General features: G+C 65.7%; 1 protein-coding gene across 1 annotated transcript; it reads left to right on the top strand.

Annotated features, from left to right (window-relative positions):
* The first annotated feature begins 369 nt into the window (after nt 1-369).
* Nucleotides 370-14,739, top strand: PSD (pleckstrin and Sec7 domain containing). The gene is made up of 17 exons (XM_056121001.1): nt 370-427; nt 1,869-2,605; nt 2,840-2,942; nt 3,377-3,743; nt 4,417-4,857; nt 5,965-6,159; nt 6,309-6,389; nt 6,497-6,609; nt 7,030-7,088; nt 7,170-7,259; nt 10,461-10,504; nt 11,602-11,792; nt 11,881-11,951; nt 12,053-12,210; nt 12,557-12,701; nt 13,500-13,643; nt 13,938-14,739. Exons 2-17 carry the CDS (start codon nt 1,952-1,954, stop codon nt 14,166-14,168), a joined length of 3,087 nt encoding a protein of 1,028 aa, XP_055976976.1. The 5' UTR covers nt 370-427; nt 1,869-1,951; the 3' UTR covers nt 14,169-14,739.
* The last annotated feature ends 57 nt before the right edge of the window (nt 14,740-14,796 follow it).

The following is a 14,796-nucleotide window of genomic DNA, read 5'->3' as shown; positions in this document are numbered from 1 at the left end:
GTGGGGTCCGGAGCGGGGCTTGCGTGTGCAGCTGGGTCCTGCATCGGTCCTCGGAGGGCAGCGGGCGAGAGGGACGCGGCCTCAACTGGGGTGGGGCTCATGAGGGTCTGCGCGCAGAGCTTGGGGCTCCAGCCGGCCTCCCCCTCGTCAGGGGCGGGTCTCAGGTTGGCGGGAGAGCCCAGCGGGGACCTAGTGTAGAGGGGTGGAGGAGAGCCTCTGGGGCCGGGCCCGGAGAGCCGCGGGGTGGGGTGGGGTGGGTGGGGGGATTATCTCTGCCTGAGCGGCGCGTAGGGGGAGGAGGAGGGACTGCGAAGCGGGCGGGCGGGCCTGAAGCAAGCGGGAGCAAGCGGGAGCCGCCTGCCTTCACAGCTGAGCTGGGCCCAGCCTCTCCCTTCATCTCCTCGGTCCCAGCTCCCGGCGAGCCGTGGTGAGTACCCAGGCGGCGGGAGTCGGCCATGCACTGTCGGTGGGGTGGGCTGCATTGAGATTCCTGCAACCTGCCCGGCCGGGTTGCTGCTCCTGACCTCTGCCCCTACCCTAGATTCGTACCAGAGCCCCCACTGCCTCTCATGGGCCCCTCCTGGCTCCACAGGATCCATCCTAATTCCCTGGGCGGAGGGCTGGAGGGCTGGAGGGAGGACGCTCTAGGCTGCCCTCCCCAGAGACTGGTGCCTGGGGAGGGTGGGGGAGAGGGTGTGTGTCCCTGTTTAAGCCTCTGTGTGTGCACGCTTGCGCGTGTGTGTCTGTATGTGTGTGTGTGAGTGTATGCAGGCGTGTGCATGCCTGTTTGTGTGTGGCGAGTGGTCTCTGGGTGTGAGAGCCTGCGTCTGTCCACACTGGGGAATGAGGAGCTGTGTCTTGTGTCAGGGTGGCTCTTTGTGTGTTCACGTTTGATGACATTATGTGTGTAGAGCCAGCATGTGCCTTTCCATGACACGCATATTTGTTGTGGCTATGAGAGTGCGGCTGAGGGTGTGTCTCTGAGCAATGTGTGTGTTGTGCCTGTGTCTGTGTGCTGGAGGGTGTTGCCTATGAAGGCATTTAACCGTGTGCTGACATATTTGTGTGTGTGTGTGTGTGTGTGTGTGTGTGTCCACCTGCATGGAGAAGAATGTTCTTTTCCCTTACAGTTGAGCATGTACGTGTTGGGCTAGGGCCTCTGTCAGGCCAGTTGGCTCCCCTTCACGCTGTACCTCTGGGCCCCTCATGGTTCCTGAACGAGCCTTGCCCCACCCACCCCTGCTTTCCCTCTCCCTCTCCTTCCAAGAGGCCTGACTTCTCCCTTCCTGAGAGAGGGACCTCCTCTGAGGGACTCAGAAGGATCCATGGCTTTATGATGGCAAAGGCTGGCTGAGACCCTGGTCCAGAAGGAGCCCCTCCCAGAAGTGGCTCCCAAATGCCACAGGGACTCAGGGCTCTCTCAACTTCTAAAGCATCTGCCCCTTTCCTCCCAGGCTGAGGGCCCCAGGCAGAAGGACAGGGGCCAGGGGCCACTTTAGGTCTCTGTGGAAGTGGCCCCAGCAGGAAACCAGGTCACCCCCAGGGGTGGGATCAATGCCCCTGTATTCCTCTACGGGTTCTGCACCAGGGCTCTGCCACCCCAGCCAGCTTCCTCTCTGTTCCTGCTCTTATATGGGCGGGGGAGGGGTCACATCCAGCAATCCTCAGGGCTAACTCCTGGCTCTGCACTCAGGAATCACTCCTAGCAGTGCTCGGAGGACCATAGGAGAAGCCAGGGATCGAAACCGCATTGGCCGTGTGCAAGGCAATTGCCCTCCCCGCTGTCCTGTTGCTCGGGCCCCTGTCCTTGCTCTGGTACCTCTCGAGCTCCTCAGCAGTTCACCCCTGCTCCCCTTCCTCTCTTGCAGGCCTGTCTGAAGAGCATGCTGCCTCCTCACTCCCCGCCTGGCCTCGCCATCCCTGCCCCCCCAGCCTGACCCCCGGCACCAGCATGGCCCAAGGTGCCATGCGCTTCTGCTCGGAAGGCGACTGTGCCATCTCCCCACCACGATGCCCGCGCCGCTGGCTCCCCGAAGGCCCCGTGCCCCAGAGCCCCCCGGCCAGCATGTACGGCAGCACAGGCTCCCTGCTACGGCGGGTGGCAGGTCCTGGTCCCCGAGGCCGGGAATTAGGACGAGTGACAGCACCCTGTACGCCCCTGCGTGGCCCCCCCTCACCGCGTGTGGCTCCCTCCCCCTGGGCCCCCTCTTCACCTACCGGGCAGCCCCCGCCGGGGGCCCGCAGCTCCGTGGTCATATTCCGCTTTGTGGAGAAGGCCAGCGTGAAGCCACTGAATGGGCTCCCTGCCCCCGGTGGCTTGAGTCGGAGCTGGGACCTGGGTGGGGTCTCTCCTCCCAGGCCCACCCCAGCCCTTGGGCCTGGCTCCAGCCGGAAGCTGCGCCTCGAAGCGTCCACTTCAGACCCACTGCCAGCCGGGGGCGGCGCCACGCTGCCTGGAGCCCAGGGCCTTTCTCATGGGCCGCCAGCCCAACCTCAAGTTGGGGCCGAGGGTCTTTACTCCTCTCTCCCCAACGGGCTGGGGGGGCCCTCTGAGCACCTGGCCACACTATTCCGAGGACCCGCTGACCCTGGCCTCCTGCACCAGGTATGCGACCTTCCTTGGCCTTTCTGGCAGCCCAGAGCCCCTCCCGGCTTTGATGATCCTGGGCCTATGGGCAGTTGATTCCGAATCCTTCAAATTCCCCTAAATCTGCCTGTTTCTTCCCCTCTGTGTGTATCTCTGTCTGTCCTGGTGTGTTTTCTTTCCTGCTGTACCCTGTCCCGTGTGCTGTGTCCCATCTGACTGCCCTTCTCTCTGGGGGCCTCCGTGCCTGGCTAGGGGGACACCTGGTCCTCCCCCCGGGAAGTCTCCTCTCATGCCCAGAGAATCGCTCGAGCCAAGTGGGAATTCTTCTATGGCTCCTTGGACCCCCCCAGCTCAGGTAAGGCCTGGCCTGAGTGCAGGGGAGCAGGCGGGGCCTTCCCACACCACGAGAGCCTGGAAGAGTCTTTCTTAGACTCCTGAGGCAGCTTCTGCTTCCCCAGGACTGTTGTTCTCACGGGGGGAGGTGGCGACTGTGGGGTACCCGGAGGGAGCTGGATAGTGGGGCGGAGGGGCAGGATCTCTCTCAGGCCCCTCGAAGCTATCTGACAAGGACTTGACTTGAAGTGAGCTCCATGAGCACCAGGAACAAGCAGCTGTGTGGCAGCGAGTCAGGGGGAGAGCTGGCTGCAGCCTGAGACAATGGGGGGGAGAACCCTTCACAGGGGAGAGCCGCCTGCAGCCCATGGCCTGGGGGGAGCCCCTCAGAGGAGAGAGAGCCGGACAGGGCAGGGGACCGAAGCCTCCTAACGGCGATGCCTATACATACTGCAGGTGCTAAGCCCCCAGAGCAGTGCCCCCCATCTCTAACTGGGGTGGGAGCAGGGCAGGGCTCTGGGGTGGCTGTGGGGCGAGCAGCCAAGTACTCCGAGACGGACCTGGACACGGTGCCCCTGCGGTGCTACCGCGAGACCAACATTGACGAGGTGCTGGCCGAGCGGGAGGAGGCTGACTCGGCCATCGAGAGCCAGCCCAGCTCTGAGGGCCCGCCTGGTACCGTCCGTGCCGCCGCAGTCCGGCCCAGCCCCCGCCGTGGCCCTTGTCGGAGCCTGAGCAGTGGCAGCGAAGAGGAGGAGGAGGCTGAGGCGGGTGGGGAAGAGGATGTGGACGACGAGGTGTTTGAGGCCTCAGAAGGGGCCCGGTGAGTTGGGGAGCCGGAGGGGAGCAGGGCCGGCTTCCTCCTGCGGGTCGAGAGGCAGGAGTGGCCTCAGAGGGCTGGTAGAGATGGGGTAGGGCTGGCGGGGCAGATCGGGAGGTTCTAGACAGAATAACGAGGTCTGGAAGAACCCTGGGGTAGGGGGTGCCGGTGGTGGCATCTGCAGGAACCGAGGAGACAGGACCGAAAGGGGTTCTAGGGAAGAACCAGGGGCAGAGCGCGAGGCCAGAGTCTGGGGGTGTGGGAGCATCTATCTGGATCCTGGAGGGAGGTGGGAGTGTGGGGCGTCTCCTCTCTGTCTCACACCCCATTGCAGCTTGGAGCCTCGTCTTCTCCTAAGATGTTTCCAGAAATAGAAATGGGATGGCAGGAGGGGAGAGGATCAGAGAGAAGGAGGAGAGAGGGAGATTAGAGGGGAGGGAGAGAAGAAGGGGATTGGGTGTTGGGAATGGGGAGGCCAGCCAGCCCAGGGACACCAAATACTTTGGCACACCTGTTGTGGAGGACCCCCCACCCTACTCAGGTGGCACTTCTGGGGTGTGGGGGGGCTAGTGGAAAGGGGATGACAGTGGGATTACCAGTGGGTAGGAGAGTTTAATGATAGACTCCCCGGGCTCTGTCCTCTGTGGGCTGAGCGGAGATTCTCCTGCCCCTGCAGGCCGGGCAGTCGAATGCCTCCCTCTGGGCCTCTCAAGTCGCCTGTCCCCTTTCTGCCTGGGACCAGCCCCTCTGCTGACGGGCCTGACTCTTTCAGCTGTCTGTTTGAAGCCATCTTGGAGTCACACCGGGCTAAGGGCACCTCCTACACCAGCCTCACCTCCCTGGAGGCCCTGGCCTCACCTGGCCCGACCCAGAGCCCCTTCTTCACCTTTGAGCTACCCCCCCAGCCCCCAGCCCCCCGGCCCGACCCACCTGCTCCTGCCCCCCTTGCGCCCCTGGAACCAGATTCTGGGACCAGCTCGGCTGCCGACGGGCCCTGGATCCAGAGAGGGCTTGAAGAGGAGGCCGAGGCTGGAGCCAAGCAGTCCCCTGGCGGGGCGCCCGCTAGTCCCTGCCATTCAGAGGACAGCTTTGGGCTGGGAGCAGCCCCACTGGGCAGGTGAGCAGTGGCTGTGTCCTGCCAGGGCCCGGGCCTGAGGAAACCTCTCCCAAGAGTAGGGCTGAGAGCAGAGTTCACATCCCACAAAGGAGGGGGCATTTTTTCTTTTTTTTTTTTGCCTCGTGGGGAAGACTCCTTCCTTGGGCTGTGAGGGGAGCCCCTCCTGACCTCCCCCTTGGCCTCAGTTCCGGTGGCATGAGAAATCATGACTCAGATGTGAAGGGTCTCTAGAGAACACCGCCCTTCTTCCCCATGACAATTCCCTCCTCAGAGACTCTCCTGTTTCCCACCCAGCCTGGAAGCTTCTCCCAAAGATCCAGCCTCCTCCGCCAGCCTCTCCTATCGACTCCCTCCCTCTTCAACTTTCCCTCCAATCAAGCCTCTTTCCCGTCTCCAGGAAGTCCTTTCACCAGTCTAACCTTTCTGCTCTCCCCCCTGCCAGCTACCCTCTCAGTGTGGAAGCCATGGCAACAGGAGGGGGTGGCCAGGGAGAGGAGGTTGCTTAGCAACCAGGAGTTTCCGGCCTCTGTCTCTGGGGTGACAGGTGGCTTTGCGAGTAGAGCAGCTGGGGTGGGAAGGGAAGGGGAGGAAAAGACAGGGGATAAGGGGGTACACTCTGACCCCCAGCCCCCTCCACCCCAGAACCTGCTTCTTTGTGCATGGTGAGGGACCCAGAAGGTACCTTCTCCCCCTGAAGGGTGTGTGTGTGTGGGGAAGCTGCCCCTATGGGCGTCAAATCTCTGCTGACCCCCCCCCCACTCCCACTGCTCTGTTCTGACAGCCTCCACCCCACCTTTGCCCGGGTCTCAGAGATAAGGGTCAACGTTGCCATGGGGATGGGCATGAGGTCGGGGACAGGGGAGCATTGTTGGGGAAGTATCTGGAACTTCCGTGGTAGCAAGAGGGGCGAGGGTGAGATTTGAAGCAGGACTGGCTAGGCTCGTGGGGACAACCTGCACAATGCTGTTTCCCGGAGAAAAGAAAGCTGCCTGCTCTGTGTTCCCTGCTCCTCCTGCTGTCTTCCGGGTGTGGAGGCAGAGAAGGGGCTCCTGTACGTGCTCCCCAAGAGCCCCACCAGCCCCCTGAGCCGTTGCTCTGCTCTGGCAGTGAACCCCCGCTGAGCCAGCTGGTGTCGGACTCAGACTCTGAGCTGGACAGCACCGAGCGGCTGGCCCTGGGAAGCACAGACACTCTGTCCAACGGGCAGAAAGCAGACCTGGAGGCCGCGCAGCGCCTGGCCAAGAGGCTGTACCGGCTGGACGGCTTCCGGAAGGCAGACGTGGCCCGCCACCTGGGCAAGAAGTAAAGCCACCGGGCTGGGTGGAGAACGGGGGTGGGTGGGGGGCACATTTTGAGGCAGCACCCACCCCTCCTCCACCTGAGGCCTCCAGGTCTCTCAGTGCTTCCCGCTGAGTGCTCTGACACTCTCCCTCTCTCTGCCCTGCCCGCAGCAATGACTTCAGCAGACTTGTGGCTGGCGAGTATCTCAAGTTCTTTGTCTTCACGGGCATGACTCTGGACCAGGCTCTTAGGTGGGTACGAAGCCCCTGAGGGCGGCCCTTCTCCCTTCCCTTCAGATGTAGTGCTCCCCTCCCGGAGCTGACCGGGTGGGGGTGACCTGTTCCCCACTTCCCATCAGGGTGTTTCTGAAGGAGCTGGCCCTCATGGGAGAGACCCAGGAGCGGGAGCGCGTGCTGGCCCACTTCTCCCAGAGATACTTCCAGTGCAACCCGGGCGCCCTGTCCTCAGAGGGTGAGGAGGCTGGGCTGGTGGGGGGGGGTGCTGTCCTACAGGAATGAACACAGGCTCTGGCCAGGGACTGGAGCCATGGGCGGGCTGGCGTGTTGGTTGGGGCCCATGTGTGTGCAGTAGGTGTCAGGCCTGTCTGCCTGCCCCGTCCACACAGGTGCAGGTCAGTGCTCCCCAGCCCCACTCACCTCTCCCTCTGCAAGGGGGATGCTTGCTTGGGTGGCCCAGGGAGTCACCTGAGTAAAGGAAGGGATTTCTGCTAACGTTGGAAGAGAGGGCTTTGCTTGGAGAGGTCTGCAAATGGGGTTCAGGACTTAGGAAAGGAGTGGGGTGGCAGGAGGAGGAGCCTGAAAGGGTGGCAGGGTGGCGGCAGCTCACAGAGTCCCTGGAGGTGGTCAGGGCTGAAGGGCAGCTCTCCCCTAGACGGCGCGCACACGCTGACCTGCGCCCTCATGCTCCTCAACACCGACCTGCACGGCCACGTGAGTGAGGGTCAGGAGGGAGGGCCCCCCCAAGAGGGGAGCGGGTCTGAGACCTGAAGGCCTCCCTGCTCTCTCCCTTAGAACATCGGGAAGCGCATGACCTGCGGCGACTTCATCGGGAACCTGGAGGGTCTCAACGAAGGCGGCGACTTTCCCCGGGAGCTGCTAAAGGTGGGGGGCGGGGGGGTAGGTGGGGGTGGGGGGGTGGGCTGGGGACCCTGGAACTGGGGACGCGACCGTGCTGGAGGTGTGAGGTAAGGGGCCTACTGGCCCTGAGCGCCTGCTGGAAAGCCGGGGCGCCCGTGACTCAGCCGGGGGACCGCCCCCCCTCCCCCAGCCCCCACTTGCTGGCTCTGCCGGAACATGCGCACTCGTAGGCCGTCGTTGTCGCGGCCGCGCGCGCAGCGGGGGAGGGGAGACGACTCCCGAAACCCCGTGATTCGGCGGCTCTGGCCCCGGCCTCCGCCTGCAGCGCAGCCAGTGGGCGCAGAGTGGGAGGGGGTCCCTGCTGGGGCGGCGGGGTGAGGGGGGGAGAGGCGGGCACGCAGGCACGGTGGCACACTGCCACCCCTCCCCAGCACCACCGGGCTGGAGGGATCCCCAGGTAGAGGGGCCCGGAGGGGACAAAGCCCCTTCCCCGCCACACCAGCGGCCAGCCAGCAGCTTGCTGGGACAGACAGAACCTGTGCCCCAGCGCGCGAGGGGCCGCCCTCGGCAGGGCAGGGGGGAGGGCAGCGGCGGGGGAGGAGGGAGCCCCGTCTCCGGGGTCTCCTGTTTCACCAGGACCCCTGGACTCTCTGACCCCCAGGCTGCAGAGTGCCCTTGGGCGTGCCTTGGAGCTTGGGGTGGGGTGCCGGGCATCTGTATCTGGGGGCAGAGCTGAGCGAGAGGGCCCCTTGTGAGCTGAGGAGGGGCCGAGGGTGGGGGGCGGTGGGAGGGGGGTGGGAGATGTGTGCTTTTCAGGGTGCTGGCGAATTCCGTGCTCTTTCTCTGTGTTTGGATGCGAGCTCGGGGCTCAGGGCTCCTGATTGCAACGCGGTGTTGGGGTGTAGGTTGGATGGTTATGAGTGTAGGGGGTGTGCACCTACGAATTGGCTGGCTTGCTCTGTGACGTGTCAGTGAGTAGAGGGTGTATGTTTGTGAGTCGAAGATTGTACATTTTGAGGTGTGCGTTTGCGCTGGTAGTGCCAGTGAGTCGGGGCGAATGCATCTGGTTAGCTGGGGTGTGTCTGAACACGGGGGCGTGCGGACGGGAACAGCGGGGCAGGCGTCAGCCCCGCGGGTGGGCGGCTGGACGAGGCCGCCGAGGTCCCACCGCCGCCTGGGTCCCACACCCCTAACCCGCGGCCCCTCCTGTCCCCGGGAAAAGGGGCGGCGGGGCGGCGGGCCCCCAGAGCGAGAGGAGCGCCCCAGACCTCCGGGGTCGCTCCGTCTTTAGCACCCCGAGCCCCGGGGCGCCAGCGCCCCCTCGCAACGCCCCCGGAGCCACTCCCCCTCCCGCCTCCCCAGCCCCTCCGGGCGGCGGCGGCGGCGGCGCGCCGGGGGCCCCCCTCGCGGTCGGACTCCTCCATTTTGCGCCGTCCCCGCCCCCAGCCCTCGCCCTCCCTCCCCTTCCCGTCGGCGCCCCCCTCCGGCTCCGGGAGCCGCAGAGCCGCCAGCGCCGCCGCCGCCGCGCGCTCCGTGCGTCGGTGGGAGCCGCGCCGCGCTCGGGCCGCGCCGCTCGCTCGCGCCGGCTGTCGGGGCCGCCGTCCGCGGGCCGCCGGGCCGGCCGGGGCCGAGGGCGGGCGGGGGCATGGCCGGGCCAGCATGATCGGCGTCAACAGCATCCACAGCAGCGCCGGGCGGCTGCGCTCGCGCTCGCTGTGCTCCGTGCGCTACGGGCGCACCCACCGCGGCGCCGAGACCCTGTGCTACGGCTGGCCGCAGCGCTCGCGCAGCCTCAAGCCGGTGCTCTACACCGACCTGGTGGTCAGCCGCCTGCAGAGCCGCAAGAAGAAGAAGGCGGTGAGGGCCGGCGGGCGGGCGGGCGGGCGGGCGGCGGCCCGGCCCGGCCCGGCCCGGGGGGCGGCCGAGGGCGGCGCGGCTGGAGGGGGCGGCTCGCGGGGGGCGGCGAAGGTGGCAGCCGCGGGCGTGCGGCCGAGCGGGGGCCCCGTCGGGACGGCCCAGCTGGAGAAGGCAGGGCACCCCCGGCCGCCGGATCACCTGACCGAAGGGTCTCCGCGGCTTCTGCAGGGAAGCCTGGCCTGGGGCTCTGCCCCGGGGCTCAGAGTTTTCCGGGGAAACTGGGGGTTTGCATCCAGAGGCGTCCGGCGCGGGCTGGGGTGGTCTGGGAGACTAGGGGACAAGGGCAGCAGGTGGGATGTCTGTGGTCACTTCGTCCTCCCAGTTAGAGAGTTGGAGAGTGAGGGCTGGGTCCCGGCCGGGCGGGAGGGTGCCGTGCCCCCCAGGCTGGAGGGCAGCAGCCCCCCTGGGCAGGCGCACGTGTGGGATGCCCGGCCAGCTTGTGGCAGCGAGCGACTGTGGGGTGCCGTGTCCCATCACGGGGAAGGCGCCGACGTCACCACTGCACCCGGCTCACACGCAAACAGCATCACACGCCACACGCTCAGCACAACACACACATGCCGGGACACACCCACTCAGACAGGCTGGCGCGGCGCCCCCACAGCAGGAGGGAGGCGCTGGTGTGGGGCCTGTCACGGCCACCCCGGAGAAGAGGGGTCCTCTAGCTGCCCCTGACGGCCCTGCTGGCCTCCACCTCCGCTCGCACCCTGCACTGCCCCCGCCTAGCTCCCAGACCAGCTGTCTGGGGGCAGATCCAGGATGCCACAGGGACTTTGGGGTGTGCAAGGTTGGCAGATGAGTGGGGACTCCTGAGTGTCCTGAAGCCTCAGAGCCAGCAGGGGCTGGGTCCCCCGGCCTTTGGGTTGGTGACTCTGAGTTGGAGGAAGGTCTCAGCTCGGTCTGAGGTCAGAGCCTTGAGAGTCGCTCGCTCGCTGTGAGGCAGGGAGGGTGACAGGTGCAGTCTCCTTTCTTGTGCCTCAGTTTCCCCAGATGCTCCACGTGGATTTAGAGTGGAAAGCAGCCAACCTTCTGGTTGGGGGGGGGAAGGAGAGCTTCTGCTTCTCTCAGCGACCCCCACCAGTCAGCTGTCAGTGATCAGAGTGGAGTGCTCTGCTCACGTGTCACTGCATTCCCCCCCTCCAGGGACCCTTCCCCAAATCAGGCAGCTCTGATGGCAGAGCTGGGCCCGAGGAGCCTGTGTTCCGGGTCACTGTTCTCTGCTGCTCTTCCTCCACATCGGGAGGGAGGACTCTGGCACTGGGGTACCCCCAGGACTGACCTGCCCCCCCCTTTGTTTCTCCCTCCCAGGCCTTGTACAGTTCCATCAAGAATGAGAAGTTGCAGTGGGCCATGTGAGTCCTGGGGTTGAGAGGGGGATGGGGGAGCAGGGGGACAGCGGCTGCCCAAGAAGGGGAGAGCTGGCGGGGTGTCCGGACGGGGAGCTCGAGGCCAGGAGCAGCAGCCAGGCTGCCCCACTTCCTTCTTTGGAAATGCCTGCCTAGACCTGGGGTTCTGTCTTGTCTCTAGCTAGGTTGTTATGACACGCAGGGGTGGGGTGGGTGGCCACTGTCATCTGACCTGGGAGGAGGGGTACCGAAACACAAAGGGGAGGTCTCTTGGTAACCCCAGTGGGAAAGCAGAAGTTTCTGGGGTGTGGCCCTGAGCGGTAGCACAAGTGCCCTCTAGGAAGGCCTGCAGCAGAGCGCAGGGCCCAGGACCCCACTGGAAAGCCCCCGAGTCTCAGGAGAGTCCAGTTCGGGGCAAAGTGGGTGCAGTTTCAGCGGCTGATCCTCCCGTCTGAGGGGCGTGTGGCGGAATCCCCTGAGCCCTAGGAGTGCTCAGTTGCCCCTGGGGTGCGCAGTTGGCGGGAGAGAAGACCTCAGAGGGGCCAGAACTCAAGGGTGGGATGCAGGGGAGATCAGAGAAGGCCGCTCTAGGGCCAGGGCAAGTGCTGGAGGAGGGAACCGCTTCTCTGCGGGAGGAAGGGGAAGTGGCTCCTCAGGCGAACGTGTGAGTGAAGTGAGTGTGCGGAGGCGGGGCTGGAAGGCAGAGCGGACCGGCCGCCGGCAGCTCGGGAGGGAGGGAGGTTCGAGTGAGAGTCAGAAGCCTGCGGGACTTTTGCTGGCGCCTCAGGACCAGGGCGTCCTGGGGGCTTCCCCGCTAGGATGATTTGGCACCGGGTGGGACCGAGATCCCCAAACCCCACGTGCATCTTGTCCTGGTGAAGGATGGGAGGGCGACGCGTGCAGAGGGAGAGGCCGGGGCTGGGGCCAGGTGAGGGGAGAGGACAGGACAGACACGGGTGGCACCCCCAGTGACCCCAGCGTTGAGCTGGAGCCCCGCGGCCCGGAGACGGCCGGCCCCAGGCCCCTCCCACTCCGGGTGGGCGGGGCCGGGGCTGAGGGGGGCGGCTCCCCAGCCGGCCCCCTCTGAGGCATCGCCCCTGCAGCGACGAGGAGGAGCTGAGACGCTCTCTGTCTGAGCTGGCCGACCCCAACCCCAAGGTCATCAAGCGGGTCAGCGGGGGCGGTGGCAGCGGCTCCAGCCCGTTCCTGGACCTGACTCCCGAGCCCGGGGCGGCCGTCTACAAGCACGGGGCCCTGGTGCGCAAGGTGCACGCAGACCCCGACTGCAGGAAGAGTACGTGGCCGGCTGGGCTGGGGCCGGGTGGGGGGGCAGGGGAGTGGGCCAGCACCCGGCGCGCCCCTGACCTGTCTTCCTCCCCCAGCACCTCGGGGCAAGCGGGGCTGGAAGAGCTTCCACGGTGTCCTCAAGGGCATGGTCCTCTACCTGCAGAAGGTGCGGGGTGCGGGGGGGCTGGGGGGGGGCTGCGCTGGCTCCGGGTGGGCCGGCCTGGGCGGGGCTGGGCTCGAGGCAGGACGAGGTGGGTACCCCTGCAGGAAGAGTACCAGCCCGGGAGGGCCCTGTCGGAGGCCGAGCTGAAGAACGCCATAAGCATCCACCACGCGCTGGCCACGCGCGCCTCCGACTACAGCAAGCGGCCCCATGTCTTCTACCTGCGCACGGCCGACTGGCGGGTCTTCCTCTTCCAGGCCTCGTGAGTGCCAGCCCTGCGCCCCAGACCTCCCCCCTCCGCGGCCCTGCTTGCTTGCAAGGCTACTCCCCCTGCCCGGGATGACTTCCTTCCTTCCTTCCTTCCTTCCTTCCTTCCTTCCTTCCTTCCTTCCTTCCTCCCTCCCTCCCTCCCTCCCTCCCTCCTTTTTCCTTCCTTCCTTCCTCCCTCTCTTTTCCATCCTCCTTCCTTCTTTCCTTCCTTCCTTCCTCCCTTCCTTCCTTCCTTCCTTCCTTCTTTCTCCTTCCTTCCTTTTCCTTCCCAGGCCACCCTGAGCTGGCCTGGACAGACACCCCAGGCCCAAGCCTCAGGGGGCCGCGTGTCTCCCCAGGAGCCTGGAACAGATGCAGTCCTGGATCACGCGCATCAATGTGGTGGCTGCCATGTTCTCGGCGCCCCCTTTCCCAGCTGCCGTGAGCTCCCAGAAGAAGTTCAGCCGCCCTCTACTGCCCAGCGCTGCCACACGCCTCTCCCAGGTGCCCGTGGGGTTGAGGGGAGGTGTCCGAGGCCAGCATCCTTCCAGCTTCTCAGGTGGCTTCGTTGCTGTCCACACCGGGGCCCTGGCCATGGGCTATCAGCAGGGTCTGCCTGCCGCTCCCCCAGTCACAGGGCTTGTTCATGCAAATGAAGAGGCAGGGCAGTTTTTTTGAGGCTTTTTTTTTTTTGTTTTAATTGTGCTACCAGTGATGAAACCCTTCCTCACACCTAGAGGGCACGCTTTTTGGGAGGGGGAAGGTGTGGCCACAAGTGGTGCTCAGGGGTTACTCCTGACTCTATGCTCAATGATCACTTCTAGTGGGGCTCAAAGGGGCCACCTGGGGTGCCAGAGTCCCCTTGGGGACTGCTGCAAGGCCCACCCACTGTACTAATGTTCTGGTCCCAGGGGACCTTTTTAAAGAACTTGCACCTGTGGGGATGTGGCTACCGGGAGGCCAGACCTCAGCACCACAAAGCAAACCTTGCACAAAGCCCCACACTCCTGAGCTGGGAGCAGCTCCCGAGAAACGCCAAGTTTGGCCCCCAAACCGAAGCCCACCCAACCTGCGCAGAACTCTGTGTGCTCCAACTGCTATCCAGAGGGGGCGACACTGCCCCCCGGGGGGCACTAGAACAACCCAGGGGGCAGGGGTAGTGGTGGGCACCATCCAGGGGCACTTTGTCTGCTTCTAGAAGGTGGTTTTCCAGGGGCTGCTGCGCAATACTTTCCTGAAAGGCGGGGCCAGTCCGGGCACCTCTGGGCTAGAGAGATGCTGACTTGGCTCCCCCTGCCCCAGGAGGAGCAGGTGCGGACCCACGAGGCCAAACTGAAGGCCATGGCGAGTGAGCTGCGGGAGCACCGCGCCACCCAGCTGGGCAAGAAGGCCCGGGGCAAGGAGGCCGAGGAGCAGCGGCAGAAGGAGGCCTACCTGGAGTTTGAGGTGAGCCCGCCTCCCCTTGGCACTCCGCACCCCCACGGGGCCCCCAGGCTCAAGCTAGGAGAGCCAAGCTGCAGGGCCTGCTGGAACAGTGGCACCCCGCTAAACCCGAGCCCCAGTTCCCACTCATGTAGGACCGGGCCAAGGCACCATGCCTGGGGGAGGGGAGAAGGGGCCGCCCTCCCAGTGAGTGGTCCTGAGACCGCAGAACCCCAACCCGTCAGGCGCCTCAGTCCTGGTAGGGCTGGGTGGAGCAGAGCGGAGCGTGGCCTCCCAGCCCCGGCCTCTCTGCCGCAGAAATCCCGCTACGGCACGTACGCTGCGCTGCTTCGGGTCAAGCTGAAGGCCGGCAGCGAGGAGCTGGATGCTGTCGAGGCCGCGCTGGCCCAGGCCCGGAGCACGGAGGAGGCGCACCCCCCAGCTCACTCCAGCCCCTCCCTGCAGCCCCCCTCCTCCAGCCAGCCCAGGGCCCAGGGCCACGGTGCGGAGGCTCGGGCCAGGGTGGGTAGTGGGCGGCGGAAGCCCTGAGCTGGGGTGGGAGTGTGTGGGGGTGATGCCCACTGGGCACCTGCATGACGTGGTCCTGCCTGAGCCCGGGCCGGCCTCGGGTCACCCATGAGGACACCTTGGCCCAGGGCCTGACCGCGCCGGACGCGGTGTCCGGGGCAGGGCAGGGCTAGGGCATGAGCCCTGGGAGCCCAGGCCAAGGACCCCTCCGAGACCCCCTTTTTGTGATAATGTTTTGCACTTTTTCGTACAGGGGGCTGGGGCGGGAGGGGCCAGGGCCCCAGGACTTTTGATGCTCTTTTCTTTTCGTGGGGGAGGCCTGACGACATTTCCGCTTTCTGCTGAGACCACCCCACCCTGACACCAGCAATTGCCTCCATCCTGGGGCCTGGTCAGACGGAGGCCAGGAGCCGGGGCTGAGCTGGTTTCTCTCCTTCCTCCCGAGCGCTCCCCTTCCCTCCCTCCTGCGGTGGAAGGGCGTCCGTGCCGAGCCCTGGACCCTGGCTGGGGCGGCGTGGCCTGGCTCCCCGTCCTTTGGGGAGCCCTGCCCTTTGTAGAGCCTCCACCCCCATTAAAACTGCTCTGGACTTGCCGCTGGCCTCCGTCTCTCCGGGGCTCGACGGGGGGACAGGAGTCACACCCGGGGCTA

Source organism: Sorex fumeus, unplaced genomic scaffold (genome assembly GCF_029834395.1).
Source record: "Sorex fumeus unplaced genomic scaffold, SorFum_2.1 ptg000043l, whole genome shotgun sequence".
NCBI classification, from domain to species: Eukaryota; Metazoa; Chordata; class Mammalia; order Eulipotyphla; family Soricidae; genus Sorex; species Sorex fumeus.
The sequence above is the reverse complement of the archived record's forward strand: the minus strand, read 5'-3'. Positions and strand labels throughout refer to the sequence as shown.